Below are 24,175 nucleotides of genomic sequence, written 5' to 3'. Positions count from 1 at the left end.
ATCCCAAATGATCTATACTGAGCCTGAAGTTATATATATATGCTCATACTTACACACAGATATTATGTATTTGCTTCTCAGTTGCTGTGCTACAACACAGTTAAACCCATAAAACATCAGCCTCTAGACAGTGTGTGGGTAATCACCACATGTGCTATCACTGGCCATGGCAAAGTGCTTGCCTCCTTGCTCCTGGCCCTTCCCTGCTGTGTCGGCACAGCTCAGGGACTCACTGCTCTCTCCATCACCAGTTCTGATGCTCCCCAGCCTGGGCCCCTGCTCCTCACACGCCTTTCTTCTGTGCTCATTTCAACTCTGTGAACAGATGCTTGATATACATATTTACTTCCCTCCATCTTAACCAAAATGCATTTACCCTTGTCAACCAGTTACCAAGATCTGGGCTGTAAGAGAAAGGGAGATTGAATTCTTCTTTGGTCACCATACTTTTTTCTTTTCTCCTTTTTCTTCCTTTCAGAGCTGCTTAGTTACTCTGAAAGGGTCCTTCAGGTGTCTGCAATTAAACTGATCAAGCAGTCCCCATGAGCCCATCTAGAAGCCCCAGGCCTCCCCAGGCACCAAGGTGGAACAGCGCTGGGTGAGACATAGGTCTGCAGCTGGTGAGCCCCACTTGCCACAGGTGTGCAGCCCTGCCTCTGCCCCAGGAGTTCCTGTGGGCAACACCTCCATTTTAAAGAGGACAGACAGCATCTGCTCTCTCTATACACATTAGGTGTCACACACAGGTCCTTGGCTAAACTGGATAAAATTTGAACACCAAGCTTTAACTCATGAGATTTTTGTGCAAATGAGAGCTGTTAATCAGGTGTCACCCTCCAAGACATGCACTCTTGGCAGCGGCAGCTTAACTCAGCAATAAAAATCCCATCCAAGCAGAGCTCACCTTTCAAAACTCTAAGCTAGGGATGAGCAAGGTGTCTGGGATTTTCCTCTACCACTCCAACACTGAGCTTTTTTCAGGCGCACTTCACAGTTCACTAGCCCTTAGTACTACAGAGATCAGCACATGAATTTAAAAGTGGCACCACATTAAAACAACAGAAAGCAGCTGCAGTCTTTGCAGGGAGGGTGGAAGCCCCTAGCAGCACTCACCATGAAGCAGCGAGCCAAAGCAATGGCAGGACAAACCACAGCACAGAGAACAAACCTACAGTACTAAACCCAGCAAGTCTGCATGTATGAGTGAGTACGGGGTACCAACTCAGCAACATGACTGAAGCTCCAGCTTCTGCCAGGACAGGAGCACAGTGTTACTTTGTAAGCAGACTATCCACAGAGTTTTTCAGACCTGTTATGGTTGATTCTTTCTTTGATTATAGTGTGTTGAAAATAAGCTGCCCTCCAGGCTAGCACACCTGCCCTGGATATAGATTGGTGATACCACATGCATTAGGTAACATTTAGCTTACTAACCGATAAGTCTTCCTGACCTGTATAATTGTATCTTACTGAGCATTTAGGAACTAAATCAGCTTCTTTTTTACAGAAAAATATGCTCTAACATCACTCCTTCTGTGAGCAGTCCAGTCTTCTAGAATCTGATAGCAATTATCATGGCTATCACTTTGTCACCTCTACTATTACCAAAGTCCAGCTGACCACAACACCCCTACTCTGTGGGACTCCTGGCACAAAATCCTCACTCTGGCCTGTTTAAGTTTCCACTGTGCTCACCACCCCTGCAGAGCTGGATCAGCCACACTCAAGCTCTTGATGGATGGAATCAATAAGATTCAGGTGTGCCTGGCCCTGGTCCAGTTTTGACAGGCTTCCACACCCAGCTGCCTTTCACTTGCAGCTACAAAACTGATTTCAGAGACTCATGGCATCAGAAGCAGTTTTATTGTATGAAAGATCATCCTTCTTCAGACTTTTTTTTCCCCTCCTGCTTGAATTTTCTTTTCCTTGTATTAAGCTAGAGCACCAACTTCTAAAACGTTACATCTTCCAATTTCAGATATTCCTAACTTGAATAAAGATAAAATGGCAGTATTCATTTAACTACCCACATTAAAATCCATATCAGCAGCGTAGCAATGAATGACTTCACGCAGCCTCCTCTAAATTATGGGTAACACTAGCTGTGAATTCACAGACTGGCAACAGAGGATACCTGATGTACAGCGTGATTTTTGTAGGAAAAGCCTGAGCTGCCTATCAGCATACGCTGTAGTTTGTGGAATTCACTGATTCCACTGTTCATTCTGCAAAGAAGCAGAACAGGTCCACATCCCACGTGTTTTTCATAGAACTCCTTGCATGACTGCTACAGTTCAAGAACTGACCCTCTCCCTATCCAGCAACACACATGCATGATCTCTCCACTTCACCCCACCCCTTTATTTCTTCTGCCAAGAATTCAAGTCTAAATCAAATATGGTTACAGTTCAGCTCATTTGTAGGAGCCTTCTCAGAAACTGGTGTTGGTTGCTTGCCAAGTTCCATTTTGTGTACTTAACTCCTAATTAAACTGTTTAAATACAATCTAAACAAGATGCAAAGATCTCATATTTAGCTGTTTAGTATGACTGGAGATGAGCAAATTAACAAACAATTTTATCTGTTTTTTGACATATCTAATTGAATGCTTATCTCTGTAACACAGAGACCACTACTCCCATACATATGTTTCAAGAGCACTTTAATAACCTAATAAACGTATTTCTGAATGATCTTCTGGCATTAAAATACAAGACTGGTGCCAAGCAGAACAAAAATCATGAAGGGGAATCCTGTAGAAAATTGGCAAGTTTGGGATAAAACCAACACAGCCACGTTCTGATCTGGGGGGACAAGCCTCATGCTTCATGAAATCTAATAATCAGGTATTATTATCTATCTATTATTTCCAAACAGCTGGATCTCTAGCTGCAGTGCAAAGAATAGCTCTGATTCACTTTTACCAGCCTTTATTCTCATTGTTTTAGGTTTAGCCTAGACTTGAATGATATCCTCAAAGAGTTAGAACACTGAAACAGGCCATTAAGTAATGAACACTGAAATCTTATCCCATGCCTGCAAATAAAGCAAATTTCATCCCCCCCATCATCTCACACTAGAAAAGGAAAGTTGCTTTTGCTGATTAATTTCTTCTGCTATCCATATATGTTCTAGAAAAAAAAAAAATTGAATAAAGACAAGTAGTTTATAAAACTCTCCTGAACCGACAGCCTTATTCCAAGATCACAGTGATTAAAGAGTTGTAGCTGTTGCATTACCCATGGTTTAAGAACAGCTCAGATACAACCCTCCTGCAGAAGATACCCTTAGCATGATAATGTAAGCATAAGCCAGAAGGTACAGCACAGACTCCTATTTTTATATTTTTCTGATGCTGTTCAGCTGCACAGGCATTGGAGTACTTCCCCAGCTCCCTTAAGCCAGGCTCACAGGGATAGGGAATCTTGCTCCTCAGGTTCTCCACTTCAATCTCGTACATGAAGGCACCCAAACAATCACCATAAGTAGTATATTTCTTTTAAAATGTGAGTACTTGTTTCTTGTAAGAATATAGCCAATGACCTTGTACCTGCATTTATAAGCATAAAATTATGGCACCAAAATCCATTGAAAGCTGACTAAACCTAATGTCTGATCTTCAGACTTGATTTTATTTCTCTGCCTCATCCCCTTCATAACATATTTCTGGAAAATGAGAGGTTTGTTTAACGATAAAAATAATTTAAAAAATAATTAAATACCACTACAAGGAAATTTATTCTCAAGATTGAGAAGTTCTAATACTTCTGTTAAGTTTTGTTTCCCTGTTTTCTTTTTGTTTTACCTTCTCCTACTTTAATATAGATGTTTCTTGATATTTTGAGTTCAGTGAAAGATGTTACTGCTCCATATTCCTTTTGGGCCCACTGTAACAGATGTTCATTTCTCTCAGGAAAATTCTTTTCTTCCATTTCTGCTGACAAAGAGAAATTTCCCTTCTCGAACCAAACAATGGAACCTGAAGACACCTGATGGAAATAAAAACATAATTTTAATGTGGTACATTTATCCATACAGACAGGTAGCCCATTTAAGCAACATAAACTGGTACACCCAAATGCACGTTTACAGCTTACTTCCAAATTCACACCTAAATTTCATGCATTTTAACATCTGCATAATGATTCATTTGCAGAGATTATTTAGTTTAATGTATCTGTTTAAACAGCACAGTGTTCCCAACCTATCAGCTCAGCTGGAGTGCATATGGCAGCTGAATCAGACGGTCTCTGAACCACTCTCAGATGTTGAGCTGCTGACAGAAGTAGTATAATAATGCTTCACATGGGCTCAATGAGAGGAGAAGGGGAGGGCAGGAAGACAGCAGGGAAATGGGAGGGGGTTAGAACAACAGAGTCCAGGTAAGTGAAGAGAGAGAAGCATGTGAAACTCAATAAACCTGGGAACTACTGAAGTAACTTCCAAATCAGAAAGAACATGAGTTCAAGCTCAGTGAAAAGACTAATGGAGACACACAGTAAGAAATGAGACAGAAATAGTCACTGTTGCTTTACCTAGAATAAGAAAAGAAATGCTTTGATCTAGCATATAAAGCAGATGATTTGCATCTTTAGAAAAATCATTATAAATAGGTTGTATTAACTTAGTTCTTGACCAGAATAACTAAAACACTGCTTAAAATTGTCAAACTATAGAGTATGAGTTCTTGCACCTGAGCACAAGTCAGACAGAAGACTGGAGGCAGAAAGTATCCCAATATTAATATATAGTGCTGCAACATCAAGGCTTTCTAGTAAACTTGATTTCTTTGTCAAAAAATAAGTGTATTACTTCCTTGAACCAAAAAGTAACAGTGTTGATCAAAAGAGCAAAAAGCGCAGTGCAACAATCACCAACCCCTTCTGACTATTATTTACATGCTGTAGCAAGATAATGGTGATAAGTATCCCTCTAACCTCTTAAACAACTTATCAGTAGCAATTATTTAAACAAATTATATGAAGTCAGGCTCCATTTAGATAAAATGAACTAACAGTAACCAACCATTATCTTTCCTGTATCCACTGCTCCCTTCACAGCACTATTTTGTGATGTTCTATATCAGCTTGTTTAGCAGATACAAGTATTTGTCTGAGCAGACATATAAATTATGTTCTTTGGTGCATGGAAAGAATTTCAAAAGTTCTTCCCCATGCTTCCAGTTATTATGTTGGCATTTTTTATCCACGTATTACATTCTGCTCAAGAGAAGACTTTTTTCCCCTCACCAGAATAGCGTTCAAAGTTTAAACTAATATTTGTTCTGATTCTGAATAACCTTCCTTATTTGTTTTTCATATGACCATCATAACACACTTCCTTTAAAATCAACCTTTATTTTGTGTAACACAAATACACAATGTATAACATAAACACAGAATATACCATACTTCCCAAATAAGAAAGCAGACTCTTATGTATGAGAAAATTTAGGATTTTCTAGGAAATTTTCCTGTAATACTAGGAAAAGATGGCAACACATTTAGCTTTAAAAAGTAGCACTTAGCAAATAGTACTGGCTTTGCAATTCTATTACTTAGAAGCAGTTACAGCATGAACTGGTTTTCATGGAGCATCTCGATAATGCTCCTAATGCTGGATTTCATAGCGTGCTCAGTCATACAGGACAAAGACGACACTGTCAGCACAAGACCAGGTCATGCAGAGACAGCCTATGTAGCACCTCATAACTAAGATGTCTTTCCTATCCAAACACATGGGACATCTTTGTAGAGCCCTGGCCTAAAGCATAAAATTCTCCTGTGAGTAAAAACTGCTGAATTTAAGAATTTCATCAGTTATTATTTTGCAGGTATATTGGATAGATAATAGCATTTTGCTGCCAGGAATCAAAATTCTTTAACTGTCTCAAAAAAATTCCTACAGTGCATCTAAGAGCAACAGCAATTGGTGTTCATTTACACTGTGTATAATGGTCACAGCATTTTCCACGGTCAGTGTCAGAGAAAAAAATTATCAGCATAACCTTCTAAGACATTAGAGGAAAATTCAAGAGGAAAAAAGTAATAGTTCTAAAACATTGTCTAAATAAATGCATTTGCTTACAATAATGCATTTTCACTATATTTTCTTCCTAGGATTTGAAATATTAAGTGCCTGCTAATGATAAGTTTCTTCCTCAAAGCTCTTGGCTTTCCATTTGCTACTAATTAGAGCTTGCAAACATTCAGCATAATTCTGGGGCAAGACAAATGTCTTCCTGCAGGACAGACCCTATCAATGAACACCCAAATTTCTGAGTTATCCTAGAGAGAAACTGGGAGACAAAAAGCAGAATCACCAAGAAGTCTGGCACAAACATGTTCAACTAATGATCACATAGTAAACATCTTTATATAGACATGAAGCTTATCATCATTCAATTCTTAATCACATGCCGAAGTCATCTTGAAAAATGGTTTCACTATTATGTTTTTAAAAGAAGTGCAGAGCTCTGCTGTTCCTGCCAGTGTTAGGATTTTTACTACGTGGACCTAAGGCAAGGTTAAGTGGGCCAAGCATGTTAGTTCTTCTGGAAAGAACTCAAGAAGTTCTTCCAAAAAGGGCAACCATCACTGTTTCAACACCTGCCTCGAACATTAACTGCTTACTCTTCAGAACAGACCAAAAGCAGCCATCTTGGAAGTACTTCAGGCATGGCAGCCAGAGCATTCAAACCAAAGAACGCTTTACATGCTTAGAAATATGTCAACAATTTTAACATGAGCATTCATTACCCAGCCTAATGGTTGATTAAGAAACTGCTGCCACATTCGCTCTTATCTCCTGAGTTCACCTCCTTCAGTGGTTACTTCCAGAGGTCTCAGAGTAGAAAAAGCACCCCAGCTCTATTTCTTTCTGTTGTTGTGCAGACACTAAAGATGACTGCACTAGAAACACCCCCTGTTGCTGAGGTCATCTACATGTTTTGCCACATTTCTGAGGCTAAATAAGAACTTCCAAGTCTGATGTGGAAAATCAGTTTGCAGGCCCGAAAGATAGCATCCACAGTCACACAGCAAGAAATGCAGCTCAAAAGGTTCCGCAGTAAGGGGGAATGAATCTTGCAATTTGCTACTAAAATCTGAGCTTTCTATCAAGCAATGAAACATATTTAGGAATCTACTTTGATTACACATATTACTATCTAGATGTAACTTTGCGGTCCCCAGTGCTGACCACTGGGAGAAATAGGAATTTTCTTTGCACTGTACAGAGGCAAAGAAACTTCAAGGACCTCTCATCCTGAAAAATAAATAAAATAAAAATAAATTAAAGAAAAAAAATTATAAAAGAAAACAACTTTATGTGTCTCAAAAGAAAACTTTCCAGTCTCACAAAAATTGTTCTTGCAGTGCTGCCAAGGCACCCTGGGACATCTGCTACCTGGTGTAAGTGCCAAGGTGCACAAGTTACTGCTCGTCGGAAGGAACACCTCAGAACTAGCCATAAGTCATCTCACTGGTAAGCATGAGCACTACAGCCACTCAAAACATCAACTTCTGTTTCTTGTTTTACCTATTTCCTTTTCTCTTTAAAGTTCTGTGTCTTTATTTTTTTTCCTTGTCTTTCAACCTGATCCATTGGGGATATTTTTTTTGTTTGCTTTATGACATTTTAAGTATTTAATGTACCTGTAATTCAGAACACCCAAGTAGGAAGCAAGTGCGTAATTTAACCTTGAGAGAGAGTCAGGCTCCTTTGGAAACTGACTCAGAATACAAAGTTAAGTGTCACAGCATGAAAAATTCCCTCTCCTCACAGCAACAGCCAAGCAGCAAGGCCCCTGCAGCGTAAGTGACCAACAAAGCCATCCATAAAGAAGAAAACAAATCAGCATAAGAAAAGCAGCACCCTTCATGTTTCTAGATGGCCTCAGACTTGTGGCAGAACATGTCAGAAAGGAGTAAATCCACTCAGAGAAGAAGTAAAAATCTTGAACTGACTTTCACAGCAGCCTACACAGAATCAGGACTCCGTGTTTTTTGATAATGTACTTTGACACAATTCGGACACCTTACAGAGAAAAAGCAAAGCCACAAATGGAGAAATATCAGGTACTCTGAAACTCAAAAAAATATTTCCTTTCTCGCTCAAAAAAAAACGGCATGCAGCATACAACTAACACAAAGAGAGCAATCCTTCTTGGTAAGTGGCTGCTTTTGAAATAAGATGCAGCATAACAGCATTAGTGCAGCACCTATCAGCTTTCTGTTATTCCCTACAAACCACAGAGATAAGATGCTTTCAGTTAGCAGTGTTTTTTTCCATTTTCAGTTTGGTGTTCTTAAGACCACTTACAATCATGACAAAATTCCGCTTCCATTTCTCACTGTTTTTAAAACAAATGTGAAAGAAACAGCATTATCTTGCTTGCTTGCTTCTGAAGAGATGCTCAGTTCACCAACTATCAAAAGACCTGATAGGAATTAGAACCTTGTGGGATCTCTCTTGCAAGTTTATATGCATCTAGATAGAAAATCTAGAAATTTTTCATCTAAGTTGAAAGCACATCAAAGCAAGCACAACTTTTGAAACCACCATAGGAAGAATCATGATAAAAAGAAAAAAATAAATAAATAAATAAATAATGACATGAAGGATAAATCTGTCCCCAAAGTTTAGGGCTCAGAAGGAGTTTAGCATATACAGGGAACCGTTCACTCACCTCACAGTAATCTAGCACCATCTCAATAGGTTCAACACATTGAGTTGATCTTAACAAAATAAGGTAGCATAAACTTTTTCAGGGATTTAGTTTCAAGCTAGATTCAATCTATCAGTTGGAGAGAAGGGGTGAATTAAAGCATATCTAGACAAGTGTAGCTATATTTTCCACTGGAATCAGTGACTCAATAACAACCTGTTATGATTTATTATCTCTGCGTCACTAACACCAACAGTCTGCCAAAATGCGCCGCTTGCTTCTGTGAACTTCCACTAGCAAAACCCCCATCAGCTGAAGCAAGTGAGGACAGGAAGTAACTATAACAATATAGGAGAGACAAAAATCAGCACGGGAATCTGTGTCCAGACACTTCAGCCTAGAGCAGAATGGGCCCACTCCAATGCTACAATGTTATTTCTTTCCTTGTTCTTGCAATTTGATTTAATGTAATAGCCCAAGATGCACACAAAGCTTTGTTGGAGCCATGACCCATGAAGACATCCTCCCCACCCCCAAAGCTTAATGAAACACCAAGGATGAAGCCTGAGTTTTGAAAAATGGCTTAAATCACCCAGGACATGAGAGAACCTAATATGAACTGTGATAGCCTTAGCAAACCAAGCTCCAAAAAATAACAGGGCCTGACCATCCCATTAAAGGAGAAACTAAGGCACATAGACTTGCATAGCCTCATCCAGTATTTACCAGAGAACTTTTTGCCATTAAGTATATTTTAGCTTCATAAGTAAAAAATATCAATTCTCTAACATTTCACGAAGAAACTTCTGAATCAAAACAATCCAGGTATTTAAAGATGCTTTACTAGAAGTATTGTGCTCTCATTCCACTTTATTGAATGTAGATGATGCATCACTGCTAAACGTGTATTAAGCACTCTGTCATTTTCTATCATCTCTACTTAAGACAAAATCCTTCCAGCTGATTGCCAAGAACATCTCTCATACGTAGCCTCTAAAATTTCTGGGAGTAAAACAGTTATACAGACTAGAAAAGCAGGATTTTGTCCGGAGGTGAATCAGGCCAAATGAGAAAGTCTCTGAGGAATTTTACTATTGTGACAAACATAATAAAAGTTACTGTTTACTAAACAGTGCTTTTAATTAGACACTCAATGGTATTTTCACATCCCTTCCAAAAAGCACGGAAATGGTATGGAAAGAGGAAGGGGGAGTATGAACTCTGCCAAGTGGAAAAGGGTAAATCTGAGATTATTTCCTGCTACTAAGTTGAAGAACTATGAAGATTCAAGCAAAAAAAAATAAACCCGGGATTCTGCAGAAACGTAATCATCCTTTTAAATTCCTCTTCACGCTGTTATACAACACTGAAAATCTACAGCATTTTACCTTGAATAGTGAAAGGTTACTATTTGTACTAAATTTATCACTAGTCATGCACTTCCTATCCTTTCTCACTCTTCTAGCAGAGCACTCAGTTCGCATCTGGGTCTGTTTAGCAAGTGATTGGAAACTTAGTCTCCTGATTTCCCGTTAAATACTAGGCACAGGAAAACAAATAGCACTTGTTTTTCAGTGAGTTTTGTCAGTCATCCAAAATCTAGTGCAAACCATAGAGCAGCTTGTGGTTTGGTGGCAGAGACCCAAAATATGTGAGCCATATTTTCATGAAGCAAAAGGAATAAATTAGCTATTGGCTGATTAAATAAGAACATCCCTTTTTCTTCTTAGAAATACACAAATGACAAATAATTAAACTCATCATTCTATCACTTATTTTCTTTACAGCTTTTTTTTTTTTTTTTTTTTTTTTTCCTCCTCAAATCTCAAGACAAGAGCACATGATCTGGTTTTGCATTTATTTTTACTACTGTTGCTTCCTCCATTTTACCAAGTTCTTCTCAAATTATTCACTTCTTAAGTGCTTTCGCATCCATAACTTTTATTCAGCCAATTACCTGAATAACAAACTCAGAGAAAAAGCTGAAGCACCACATTCTTAACCAAACACTATAAGCAAAAGTATAAAGTAGATATTCAAGACTTTTAGGGGGAGGTGGAGGTGAGGAACCTACTCTAACAGTGATTTCTCTCAGGAAAGCAAAAAGGATTTGGTCCATTTTTTCATTTAATTCTGATTAGTTTCACTTGTCCAATAAGGATGTTCCTGGGCTATAAAAGCAACTGAGAAAGCTAACAAATCTGAAGAGAGAAATCGCTAGTGAGCAGCATCTGCAAAACCCTCTTTCTGGGCAGCTTCATAAACCTTCTGGTTTTCTGCCAAGGCATGTTCTTAATAAACTGCTTTTAGGGAAGGAGTGAAATAATGACTTCAGGGGAAGGGAGGAAATTATTTTGTTATACAGAAATTTAAAAGTGTGGTGGTGGGAAAAGTCTGGTCAGGTTTTTCTGCAAAATTGGCCTGTAAAAGATCAAAGGTAGAAGTATTTTCTGCAGGTGTTGCCTAGCTTACATAAAATTGAGATCTGTTGTAATCTAACCGGGCTAATCCCCAGTGAAGATGTACTGGGAGCCAGTGCCTCTTTCCGGTACAATTCTGGCATTACTTCCTACTGAAAAAAAAAGCAGTATTTAGCACAGGTGCTAAATATTCCCATTGCTGAACTAAGGAGACCTTCCCATCTGCATGCTGCTCTTCCTACAGAGGGCTGCTGGTCCTGGCCAGGAACTCTCCAACAGAAAGGGCCCAGTCCCCAAGCTATTGCATTTCTGTGACATGTAATAATATCCAATCAGACTAAGATGACTAGATACATCAGTAGTCAAAGTGGTGATTTTCAATGAGTTAGGTCAGACAGACTTCACGCACTGACACATACCAGGTGTTTTCAGATTGAAATACCATGATAATTAGGCATATTGATTTTCAGCATCATGAGAATAAACTCAGGACTTGCTGTACTAAAATCACAGTAATTTTCCTGGCACCACCAACTTAACCCACCAAGATATATATAACTCACATAGACTCTTTGAAAATAATCTTGTCTAAGCCAGATGCAATATTAACACAGTACCACACAGTCACCATGTACTTTCTGTAACTCTCCTGCAGAAATTTGCCCTTTTGGCACTTGCACAACTTCAGCAATCACCTTCCACCCTTCTGCTTTATCTCAGGTAACCAAAGAGAACTCAGCTACAACAGGAGTCAAAGCTCAGGAATAGCATCTGTTTTCTAGTTTATTTTCTATATAAGTACTTCAAATAAAAGCATGCAAAGCACAAGAGGATTATCTGTAGTTTACAAGAACACTTGTGCACTAAAATATGGCTATTGAGACACAACTGACCTCCTTATCTCACACAGCACTGAAATATTATGTATACCAAACAAAGCATTACGATTCTATAATCATTATTGCACCACTTTTGACTTAAGAATACAGAACACTTATTCTATTTACTAGCTCTCCCTTCTTAATACGATTCAGTGCCTTTTGACTGTCAGTATAGAGAGTGACTAACTCAGATGAATGCAATTCAAGGCAGTTCAGAGTGAATTCAAGAATTGCATTTATACGACTGACAAATGAACCTACCAGGAAAAGAATTATTATTTCAATATCTTAAGTTAGTTTCTATTGAGACACAAACATTTTTTTCTTAGTACTTTTCACTAATGTTTTGTCTGGTTTATGGATGCAGAAATCAGCACAATAACAACACAAAGGCAGTGGACAAGTAAAAAAGTTCCTTAAGCACCATCCCAGATGCCTTGCTCCAAAGTACTGTAAGCATCACTGTGCTTCCATTCATTGCACTATTGTGGGAAAAAATAATAATAATAATCTTCAAAGTACTTTTTACTTTCCTCTACAGTTTAACCATGTGCCTGGAGGACAGATTTTCTTCACCACTCATTTTAAACTTCTGCTTAATGGAGGACCTGACCCAAGACAACAATCCAAACTTTTAGCTACATGGAAAGAAGGTGAACTCTGGACTCAGTAATACTACTGTATGCTTTACTTGTCTTCTGAGTACACGCTGACACAAGCTTCAAATCTTTTCATTCTTCTCCATGCATATAGATGGAGAGATAAAATAATTTAAAAAAATAACAATCTGCAAGCAATCTGAGACCACTTATCTTTGTTGTCTTCAACTAACTCACTGCAGGGGAAACTCAAACAACGAATTCAGACTGAGGGGAGCAGAGTATCTTTCTAAAAAGGATTACCAAGAATACACAGCCATAGTTTTACTCTCTGCTGCAACAGAAATATTGTTTAAGCTCAGCAAACATCATTTTCTCCACCTGTACAAGGGTACTAACAGCATTTCACAGATTGCTATTTTATCTCCTCATATTCTAGAGTTACCTACCTTTTTAGAAATAGCTTTTGATCTTTCAATATATTTTGTGTATTGATTTATTCAAATAACTTCCCTGTAATGACTTAAAAACTTTATTATGGGGCTACACAGGGGCAAATTTAATGGTTAGTAATTGTAAGAAATAAACAGTCAGAACTTGGCTCCAGGAGAGTTTTCTTTATTACTAACAAGTCCCAGAAGTTGCCAATTAAACATTTTTACTTACTAACTAGGCTCAATCAATAAAACACTGCAATTCACAATTTACATGCAGTATATTAATAAAATTGTGAATGAACACATTGTATGAAATGTCTGAAAGAGAGGCTGGAAAGACAATGATTATCATGCCTCAGGCTTCCATAGAGACAGACACAATAGTTATGACACTCCTATGGTATGCATGACACACATTCCTGTTTTGAGCATAGAATTCACAGACATCAAAACATATTTTTATATTTGAAATACTTTATGATTCAAAATACTGTTTTGTAAGGAGAGCGAACAAGATGTAACTGCAGAAGTACATGTATAAGCCAAGTATTTTCAAACAAGATGAGCCAATGAAGCCAATTCTGCATCCCATGCTCCTTCAGGCTGTGATTTACGCACAGAAGCTTAATTCTCAAGAACTTATTGAGGGCTTTGGTAAGAAAGAAGGGAGAGTAGAAGAGTTACATCCATCTGCTCCATAATAACTGGAAATAAAACCCCCTGTCTCTGCGAAAAGGCAGGTGGCTTCTTCAAGTCAGAGGCTGCACTAGTGACTGCAGTGTGGCATGGCCTAACACATGCAAGCAGCTCTGCTGCCAAACTAGGGCTAGTCTACTTCTTTGAGGGGCGGTACTCTTGTCCACAAGTCAATATTTTTTCTCCATTTCCCATAGTTTTCTGTGCCACATGATTCTGTGTGGTTTGTTTTGTTTTGTCTATATGCTTCTTTTCAAAAATAACATATGTATCTTTTTGAGCTGAGTGGAACTGTGGAAGGGCAATAGTCTATTACTGCAGGTTAAGATGTTCAGCCAGCTAACGCAAGTCATAACTCCTGAGAAACTGGTATACGAGGAATAAGAAGGCTGATGAACCCCTTCTAAGAGATAGAAACAAACTTATAATGTCTTTTTTGGCACAAATCATGACTGCTGCTGCTCAAGTTTTCAAGACAGTTTTTGTTTTCAGGTCTGCTTTGAGTCAGAAGTGATTGAAGCACTTTTCTGAAGCAAACACTTGGCTAATCATATAGTTTTGGCAGCTAAGGCCTTAGGCACATTCCTATTGTTCCTGTGCCTTACTGCAGGCCACTGAGCCAAGCTAAGCAAGTCCAGCACAGCCACAGTCTGAACACTGGCATGATCTGCTGAGCAGAAATTGATGGCTCTCAGCAGAGTCTCTTCAATTCCAAAGTCAAGGCAAAGGAAGAAGGAAAATGCTGAAGAGAGGAGAAGAGAGGGCTGAAAACAAATTAGCTGAAATGAAATGGGAGTGATGATATAGTAACAGCAGGAGGAGATCAAAACTAAACTAAAAATATGACTAAGTCTTGATTAACTGGTGAAAGGTGCTGTTTCTTTTGGCTAGAAGAAGAATGAGGACTCTTATCATACTGCTGTTCATCATCATCATCTTCAGTCAATTTCTGAGCAGATCTGAACTGTGCTGGCTGTGTTAAAGGCACATACCATGAACAGTCATCAAGAAGATAACAGTTAAGAGTCTCCAAAATGTTAATGAGAAAAATTGAAACTGAGAACACCTTTAAAAAAAATGCAATATTCTTTTTGTATTTAAAACATCTGCCAGTAACAAATGGCACTGGGAACAGGATCAAATCCTTCACAGGCCAAAAGACCAAAGGTCTTCCTACTGTTGTACCTTGATGGAAGGAAAAAGAAATCAATCCCAGAAAAACTTTTGGTACCCTGTGAACAACAGGACTCTTAAAGAACTTTATGGGGTCACCATTATACCAAGACAGCAGAGACAAATGTCCCTTCCCGGTGCGCTAACTGCTGCAGCACAGGGCATCTTCCCCTCCTGCTGATGCACAGTGACACCCCTGAGTTCCCTCCCATCAGGTAGTGCAGAAGGAGTAAATGTCTACCACAGTCAGCTATGCTGGAAGAGCAAAATTGAACCCTATAAGGACAAAGCTAAAAATAATCAAGTTTAGTTCTGCAATTAGAGTTAACATAGAGAAAGCTGCAACTTTAATAACGACGACTCATGATTAGACATGATGTCACACATCAAAAATTTAATCCAAACAACTTGTCTGTTTCACTACAAATAGCAAACTTGAATGTGCTGGCAAACTGTATGGACATGATTTACAAATACTAGGTAATATTTGGATCCTACATTATAAGCAGTGCTCCAGTCCTTCTGAGAAATAAAAATGACTTCATTCTAGTCTTAGTTTGGTCATTTCAATAGATCAAGCTTCATTAGAAACAAACATATCTTCAACTCAATACATATAAATTTTTGTTTGTTCACAGACCACACAACTGGCATTCACCCTAACATTTCCCATTGCTTTGAGGGTTTTTTGCACTGTATTTATCAAACTTCAAATCAGGACAGGCAATCTGTTATAACCTCAGAACTTCTTGAACTGGAATTGCTTCTGGTGTTAATAATTACCCAATATGCAGATTATAAAAAAGCAATTTTGGTTTCTTTTACTTGAATTCATATAACAGGTAATTGGGTACTTTTTCCAAACTGCTTTGCCCTACCACCTAACTGTTCCCCAGAGCCTGAAGCTGAAACTTGACCTCTTGTTAACTTGCCTTTTTTAAACGTATGTTTAAAAATTTTCCAAATGAATGCCATTAACTCTGTGTTCTGTGTGACAAATAGCTGTGATACAGAGCAGGCCAGAGGACCGTATATACTTACAAAGAAAACTCTCCGGATTCCAGGTGCCAGTCTTTCTGTTTTTAGCTTCCAAACCAGGGGCAAAGGCGAGTTGAGAAGAAACACCAGAGGCTTCTGGTGAATATGCACTGATGAAATTGGAGTCAAGTGTAATGTGACCTACAGAGAAATAAAGAAATGCATGAGCTCTGCATTCTAAGTTTCAAAACAAAAGGGGAATTTGTAACAATGAATCAGAGGTCACTTTTATATACATTACTGCTCACAGCATTCAGACCTTCTGACCCAAGATTATGGACAAACTACTTCCCAAAAAAAAAGTTAGTCAAGAGAGTACAGATAAAATAAAGAATGAAATAGTTAACATTTCTGCTCTATGCTTGCAAAGCACTGCTAAAGTGTTTAAGAAAACCTTGGCAAATGCTGATGAAAAATAGCTTACGCAAAAGGTCAAACCACTAAGCTGAGAGCTGGAGAACAAGGAGATAAAAAGAGCAGCAAAGAAAACTCCAGTTTCTGATGGTAGCCTACAAAGCTGGCTTAGAGTACAAAACCTCATCTATTTACACTATTAGGGCATAAATCTAACCTGCAAAATAAATAAAACTAAACAAACACAAAACAGAAGAAAATCCTTATTATCATCATGGACAAAAATGGTGAATGGAAAGTGAGCATCAAAAATGTGAGAAAAGCTAAGAGGTGACTTTTTAAACATCCAGTTTGTTTTTCTGGAAGCCCCTTCCTGCCCAGTACCATTCACTGTCAGTGCTGCTGCCCTTAGAGAAAGTATCCAGTGCTGGGCAAGATTCAATGCAAGAAGAACATTCTGCCAGTTTTTAGTATACAAGAACTTGTAAGTGAAATCACAGTATTATTACAGTCACTGGTAAGTTTACTAAGCAAGTTAGCATTTAATGTATTTATACATTCTGCTTTGTTGAAAGAAAGCATTAGGAGATCACATAGCACACACTTTAAGAAGACCAGATTACATCTCAGTCGTAGACTGAGGGTGGGTTCCCTGACAAAGAACCACAGCTCTTTGAACAAGCACAACCACAGAACTCAGGGTGGCTCAGAATACAGAGCATACAGGTAGTTCAGAACGAGTTTTGTCTCCTGCTAGAGAAACTAAATGCATTGTTTATTGTATTACTCTTACACAGTGGTAAATACCAGTTTACTATTAAAGTAAATGCAGATTCATCTAACTAGACAGAAGCTAGAAACCAAACTGAGTATTAGATGCCCATCGTTGCTTAAGAAGTTTTCAGAGAAAGAAAAAAGAACTGAGATTTCATCATCAAGTGGTTGAACCTGCACATTTGCTCTGAAGAAATAACATTTGTTCTTTTCAGGACCAAGTGCATGCTGGGCAATGCTAACTGACTGCAGAAAGGCTAAGCAACTCCCCAGCATTTCTTCCTGTTTTCAAATAGCTCCTTGTAGGAAACTGCAGGACATCAGCACACTGAATGGTAACAGAAAATGACACAGACTTCAGATATCAGGCAGTCATGATCTCAGTTATGAAAACTGCTTATATCAGGCTATAAAGTGAAAGTCTTTCTGATAGCTGAAAAAAAAAAACCCACACAGAAAAAAACATCTTTATTTTTAAAAGTCTCCCACTTGGTTGGTTGCTCCATCTAGAAATGGGAAGAGCTAAAGGTGGAAAAAGTTTAAAACTGCTATTAAATTCACCACTATTAAAAAGCATTCATTAATTCTTGTGGTTTTTCAGCTGTAATCTCGACTAATTAGCAACAAGCCATTTAAACAATTAAACATAATTACCTTGTTCTGGGGTTATGTAATATAGTTTTCTTGCAAAGCAATACAAATACTGTAATCTAAATCTACCAAAGCAGCCAAGTTTTATCTTTCACAGTGCTGATCTGGCAAGCAAGTTCAAATTTTAGTCTGATATTTTTTTCAGTTCCAAGTGGCGTAAAGTACACCTGACCATAAACTCGACAAACTTGAACCTGCCAACAAAAAATCTCCTATACTAACTGCGGTGAATATTGCATTTCTCCAATCTTATTGTATGTATTCATAGCTACGTTTTCATAGTCAAATGACAATTGGCTTCCTCTGATCCCAAACTAAGCTCAGGCTAATGTAAATATTAATGAAGTGAGCTATTATATAGGTTTCTGTACTTAAATAACCAAGAATAGAAAAATATTAACAATCTCCTGATATGGGCCAGTTGGGGCACACCATTTACGTTTGCACACTGCTTGTATTTATATCAGAATGTTGATTTAATTAAAAGAAGATGTTCCAATAGAGATTTTCAAAATTCTTGCTATTTAAAATCTCTGGTATATTTTAAAAACAAACCATTATAAGAAACATAACACACTGAACACTTCATCTCAGAGACAGGCCATATCTTTTGGGTAATTAGAAAATGGAGAAGCATCTCTGTTTCAACTGATATCAAACAGGTTTATCCTAAGCCAACACCTACCAGACAAGACAGATGTTTTAGACTGTGTGAAGACTTCTGCCTGTTAGTCTGGTCACATGAGGCATGGGGGAGCATGAAGAGAAAACATACATACCACTTTAAAGAGAAAATCAGACTGTTTGCAACTGGATCTACTATTAGATTTCCTTGTTGCCATTACAAGTATGTATATAACACATAGATATATGATTATGTCCACCTATGAAAATACTGTGTCTGTGGAAATAAAGTTCTTCAGAAGTGGTGGTATATCTATGAATGCCTTTGGCTGGAATTGTTGCATAACTTCTGTCCCACAATGGATTTTTTCTACATTTCTGCATGAAAAGTGCAGGCTGATCCATAAGAAAATCTATAAGACATTAATCCAAAAATTAATTTTTCATGAGCAAATCAAGTGCTCTTGTGGAAAAAAAAACAAGTAATTTCTGCTAGAGTGCCTCCACTGTCCAGCCAGGAACCTGTATATCAGCTGAGTTAGACATGATGCTCCCCTTCTCCCAGCCACATTTTCCTCCTTTCTCATCTTAGTTTGTGTGCTCTTCAGGGCACATTCTTTTTCAAATGTCTAGACAGTGCATAGCACCTTCTAAACACTGCATATATTAACAGAAAGGTACTGGATATTTCCAAACCACCAACAAAGTGTTTCTAATCAATAGCAGAAGAGCTAACTAGAAGTTTTCCCTTCCTTTTTAGCTTTTTCTCTGGCAGAATTCATACTAGTAAATATTCATGTGAGTCATTGCCCAGAAACCCCATTGGAAATTAATGTGTTCAGCTCCATACAGCTACATATGAAAATGTAGTGCAAAATGCTGAACCATTAATAAACACAATGGTAAAATCCACTATTCTTCCAACCTCCCACAGAGGCTTATTATTACTCAAAATGATGGATCTATAGAGATATTCTCCATGCACTTTTGTAAGCACATACAAACTTATAAAATACAAACAATTTTGTGCATCTCAGCAACATACTCCCTCAGCATTTCAGATAGCTCTACAAGAGCAGTTTGGTCAAACAACACCAAGAGAAAACTAAACAAGCACCATTAAGTGTACTAAAGCACCCAGTCCATTTAACAATCATCTGTTACTGCTCTGTCCATGTTATTTTTAAAACATGTGAAGAAGCATCACATTAACAAAGCCGACAGCAGCATAAAAGTACAGGGAAATAAGCCACTGTGGTCCAAAACATCCCTTGGTGCTTGCAAAGGTCTCATTTGAGTACTGAGCTCGTATGTAGCAGCATGGTCCCAGTGCAGCCGGTGCTAGGCCAGACTTTACAGGCACATGATCATCACTGCACATTTCAGCAAGGTTCAGGTGCAGGAGCTGTTTGCAAAGCAAAGCTGCTCTTCCAGGCTTAGCTCTGCTCTTCCCGGTTCCCTTTTGCATGCAAGTCACTCCTTCAAATAAGTGACTAATTTGTGAAGCACACAAGTTGATCATAGGTTAAAAAGAAATAAATAAACTAACAACTAAACTAAGGCTATTCGAAAAATGTGTACAACAAAACTTACCGATTCATTACAATGTGCATTCAAATAAAGGATGCAACCATAACTAGAAAATGAGCCCCAGAGTAGCTTTGCTTTTCTTCTAGAATGAATCTTTCGCTTTATTTTAGGAAAAACTAAAAAAAAAAACAAACCACCACATTTCAAAAAGACATAGCATTTCATAGGCACTGTGTCTATTGGACAGAAGCTGGCATTATTTAGCCAGGTCCGTTTGCATGGGCTCAAGCTCATCACTACCGTCTGTCAACACAGTTTGCAAAGTTCCTTTAAGGTCTCTGCAGATGCATGTGATACCAGCAAGGTTAGGGCGGCTGTGGCAGCTCTGTCTCCCTGGAGATGACAGTTTCATGGACGGCTGAGTATCACCACAGCAACCAACTACAAAAACAGTCTACGGGCTCCTGCCCCATTACTCTGCTAAAGCAATTTGTAGTACGTGAAAGGCAAGGGCACAAAAGTTGAAAACTGATCAAAGTAAACACTGCTGCTAAAAAGTACCATTTTGTTTTGCTGACTTCAAGGTATCAAATCACAGACTGTGTTTTGTTCTAAAAGATGAAAGTCAAGTGCCAAGGATTTGCGAGGCTGAATTAACTATTCTAGCATGAAGTCCTTAAGATAAATCCTTAGCTCTTTTTCCAAAACAGCCATCGTGAATTTGTGCTAATAAAGCAGGACAAAATATGCTGTGTTGGATTGAATTACGCTGCCTAGGCTAGGACAGCTGTTTCATAAGACAGAAGAGGAAAACGAATTTAACTAGCAAATCATGATCATGGAAACAGGTTTTCTGGCTTACTAGTGATGCACTGAAGATGGATTTATGACAACTTAATGCACAGCTGCAGAGATGAAGTTAATTGGTACTAAGTAGACAGAGAAGACTGATTTTTTTTTTTTTTTTTTTTTTAATGTATCACCTTCATTAAAAGTGTTTTCAATCTTTCTAATATAATACTTATAGGACAAATTATTCTAAATTGAAAGAAAAGTTAATTTGAAGAAGCTTATCTCTACAGTTCATTAGTAATACAGTATACACTACCTACTATGCTTTAGTATATATAGTAGAAAAATATATTAGTTTATACTATCCACTATAAGTTGTTTAGACATTCTACTGAAATTCGCTTGAAAAATTTTAGTGCAAATACATTTGCTGTAAGAGAGCAGTAAAGGATTAACCCACAAACCCACCTCAGATGGAGAGATCTGACACTGTGCCATTTCTAAATACCGTTTATCAATTGCTTTGGGAAGAATCTCAGGCTATTTTGTTTTTTCATTTTCAAGACAAAAGTAAACAATAGCTTTAGTACCTGTGTACTCTTTACACAGGGACTAAGAGTTCAAATAGGAACACGTATTTTACCAATTTCTTGGTATTTTTGCTATGCTCCTATGCTGTTACAAATTTGATATCAAGCCAGCTATAGTAGATTGCAATGAACAGCCTTCAGAAGCCAACAGTTTCTGGGAGAGAGTTTGCAGATTTTTCCAGGAAAGACAAACCGCGTTCATGTGGAATTATTGCTGAAGGAAATGTTGCCATCGCCACAGCTTCTGCCAGGGAGACACTAAGATGTCTTCTCTGTCAGGCCAGAAGTAAAGGAATGCTGCTGCTCAAGCAGCATTACCACAAAGCAAGCACACAGCAACCCCCTGGCGAGCAATGCAGCGATGCCAGGGGAGAGCAGGGTTGTTTGTTTTAACCTAAACATACTTCTAAATGGATTGGTATTGCCTGAATCTTCTCATCCACATCCTACAGAGATAATCAGATCAACTGAACAGCAGTTTTACTTCAGTTGTGAAAATCATGGGAAAGATTCACCCTGGCACAATTCCATTGAAACTCGTGGCATTAAGCCAGAGATGATGTGGTCCCACACATTACCTAGTAAAAAAAGCATATTATTGTGCAATCTGCTGACCCTTATGATCTGCCACTCACAGGGGAATACTGAGCTCCATCAAAGAGAGGGGGCAAGAGAACAGAAAGTTTGACATCCACAACCCAAGTCATTTAGGACCCACTACACTCTCTTTGTTAGGAATTACCACCAGAATCCTTTGAAGGCAAGGTGTTTGAAAAAAACATCACAGTAAGAAGAGTACTTCAGAGCACAGTAGCATGCTATATGGCATCAACGTACTGCTCAGCACCTGGCAAACATGTCACCTGTTCATAACTGATCTTGTATCGCACCAGTAACATCTTCTCACAAGCACAAGGGTAAGTAACTGTTCTTGTAACTTCACCTGGGAACAAAGACTCTGAAAGCCCATCCAGAAAGCACCAGAGGTCATACAGTGTCAGAAAGTTCTGACACAGGAACGTTACAAATAACGCGACTAAAAAACGTTGGGTCATTTCTGACCACAGCTCACTCACATAATTTATCTTTAGACAAAAATGTAGCCAGTTAATTTCTAATGTTCTAAAAGTGTTATTTTAAGCAGGAGCTGACAAATGTAATCACGTTATATTAGATGTTAATCATCTATGCAAATACATAACTAATCCAAAAATTAAGACCAAAGCTGTTCCAGGAACAAAAAACTTGGCAAATGGGCAGGACAGTTACTGAAGTTCTATTCACATTAGCAAATGGTATTGCTTTAACAGTGAAGGAATAACAAAAGAGAAAAAAGAACAGTTAGTTTATATAAGGAAAGCTATTTCAGAACACAAAGGGTAATAAGTCATACTTACACCAGTACAACTACTTCTGCAACAATTTTAGAATTACAACCCAGTGTACGGATGGGCTTTTGGTTGGGATTGTACATACAGCCCTACCTGAACTTCCTTTACCTTTATTACACAAAGTCCAGCTTTTCCCATGGACATATATCTCAAAACAGTTCTTATGTCTTTGATATCTCTGATATTGTATGGTTTAGAGAACCAGAGATCTCCTGAAAAATTAATGTTTAAAACCTGGCTGCATCAAATGGAGCAGCCTCTGTGCAAACATCTCTGCTCTGTCAGCTAAATTTCATATCCAGATGTGATCCCCATCTTCAGCACCTGCAGAGCGTGGGCTGCCTCAGGCACTGAGCCCTGCCACGCAACGGAAAGCCCATGTTCAGCCTTGTGAAGCTGGGACCACGGCGCCCATTCTTCCTTTGACCCAAACTAGATACTCAGACTCCCAAGTATTAAGTGAAACCATTTGTGCCATCTGCCCTTCCACAAAGCCATCAGGCTTCCCAGCACTCAAGACCTAAAAACACAACTCATTCAGCTTTGCATAAATCAGTAGATGTCAATACTGTTCACATGCTGTGTAATGAATCCCAAGGGGAAATTCCTCTTTCTGTACATCTTGTGGGAAATTTTCTTTTTGTCTTTATATATGTTTAAGGGCACAGAATCCATTCTTGCAAGTTTTGAGTACAGTAACTGCCTTACTGTTGTCCTAGTCGCAAAGTGGTATCACATCAGACTTGCAAGTTATATTTTTAACAGTTAAGATAGAAGACTCATGGGAAAAGGATACATTTCTCCAGACAATATTCTGCTCTGTAATTACGTGTACATGCATGGCATAAATAAACTCTTATTTGGTGAATCACCTGAGCTGCAAGGTAAGTTAGATGTCATCCTCCTCTCCCCTATCCCTAAGCAACACTTGTGTTTTTGCAATAACACTGTCTAATGCCCTGAAAAATACAAAAAAATAAATAAAAGCAGAAGGGGTGGAGGGACTAACATGTTTGAGATGTTATGAGCACAAAATGTAAAAGCAGTTCCTGTTCCAAGAGAAATTCTTCTAACACTGAAAAATATAAGATCACTATGTTCAGACAGAACCATTTTTCTTAAGGGCATTTGAGGTACTCTGAGTTAATAAATCTACAGACTTTTCAGGTAGACAGAAGTTCCTGCTGCCCGCATTTTTAGCGACTTAGATATGCACTAGCCACCCAACCAGAAACTACATAGCTCCATTAATGTACCACCACAGTACTGATGCACCTCACCTGTCCACAGGTCTCGTTAGTCACAGACAAGCTCAAACTAACCTCTGCATGTAAGAGGCTTTGCTACTCAAAGATTTGCCAGACCACACATTGATCCAGATGAGTGGAAAACAGAAACACCATTCTGCAGGTGTCTTTTAGAAAGACACAGTCAAATAGAGAAGTGTAAGATACGGACTTCATATTTTTATTGGACGTATAAAACCAAATTCTTCCTTTCCAAGCCCGGGAAGAGAACAGCAGGCACATGCATGAATCAAAAGCTGAAAATGTAAGC

At 38.4% G+C, this 24,175-nt stretch overlaps 1 protein-coding gene across 2 annotated transcripts in view; it reads right to left on the bottom strand.

Annotated features, from left to right (window-relative positions):
• The window catches only part of TGFBR3 (transforming growth factor beta receptor 3), a 106,559-nt gene that overhangs the window by 32,255 nt on the left and 50,129 nt on the right, over positions 1-24,175 (bottom strand). For both annotated transcript variants that reach the window (XM_015870365.3, XM_085511338.1), the window contains exons 4-5: positions 15,916-16,053; positions 3,806-3,989 (exon numbers count right to left, since the gene is read on the bottom strand). In XM_015870365.3, coding sequence (XP_015725851.2) covers positions 3,806-3,989; positions 15,916-16,053 — 322 coding nt within the window. The remainder of the gene's footprint in view (positions 1-3,805; positions 3,990-15,915; positions 16,054-24,175) is intronic.

This window comes from Coturnix japonica, chromosome 11, assembly GCF_054131305.1.
Source record: "Coturnix japonica strain WE chromosome 11, WE-NBRP24, whole genome shotgun sequence".
In the NCBI taxonomy this organism is placed as follows: Eukaryota; Metazoa; Chordata; class Aves; order Galliformes; family Phasianidae; genus Coturnix; species Coturnix japonica.
Note: the sequence above shows the minus strand (reverse complement) of the source record. Positions and strands in the feature narration are given on the sequence as shown.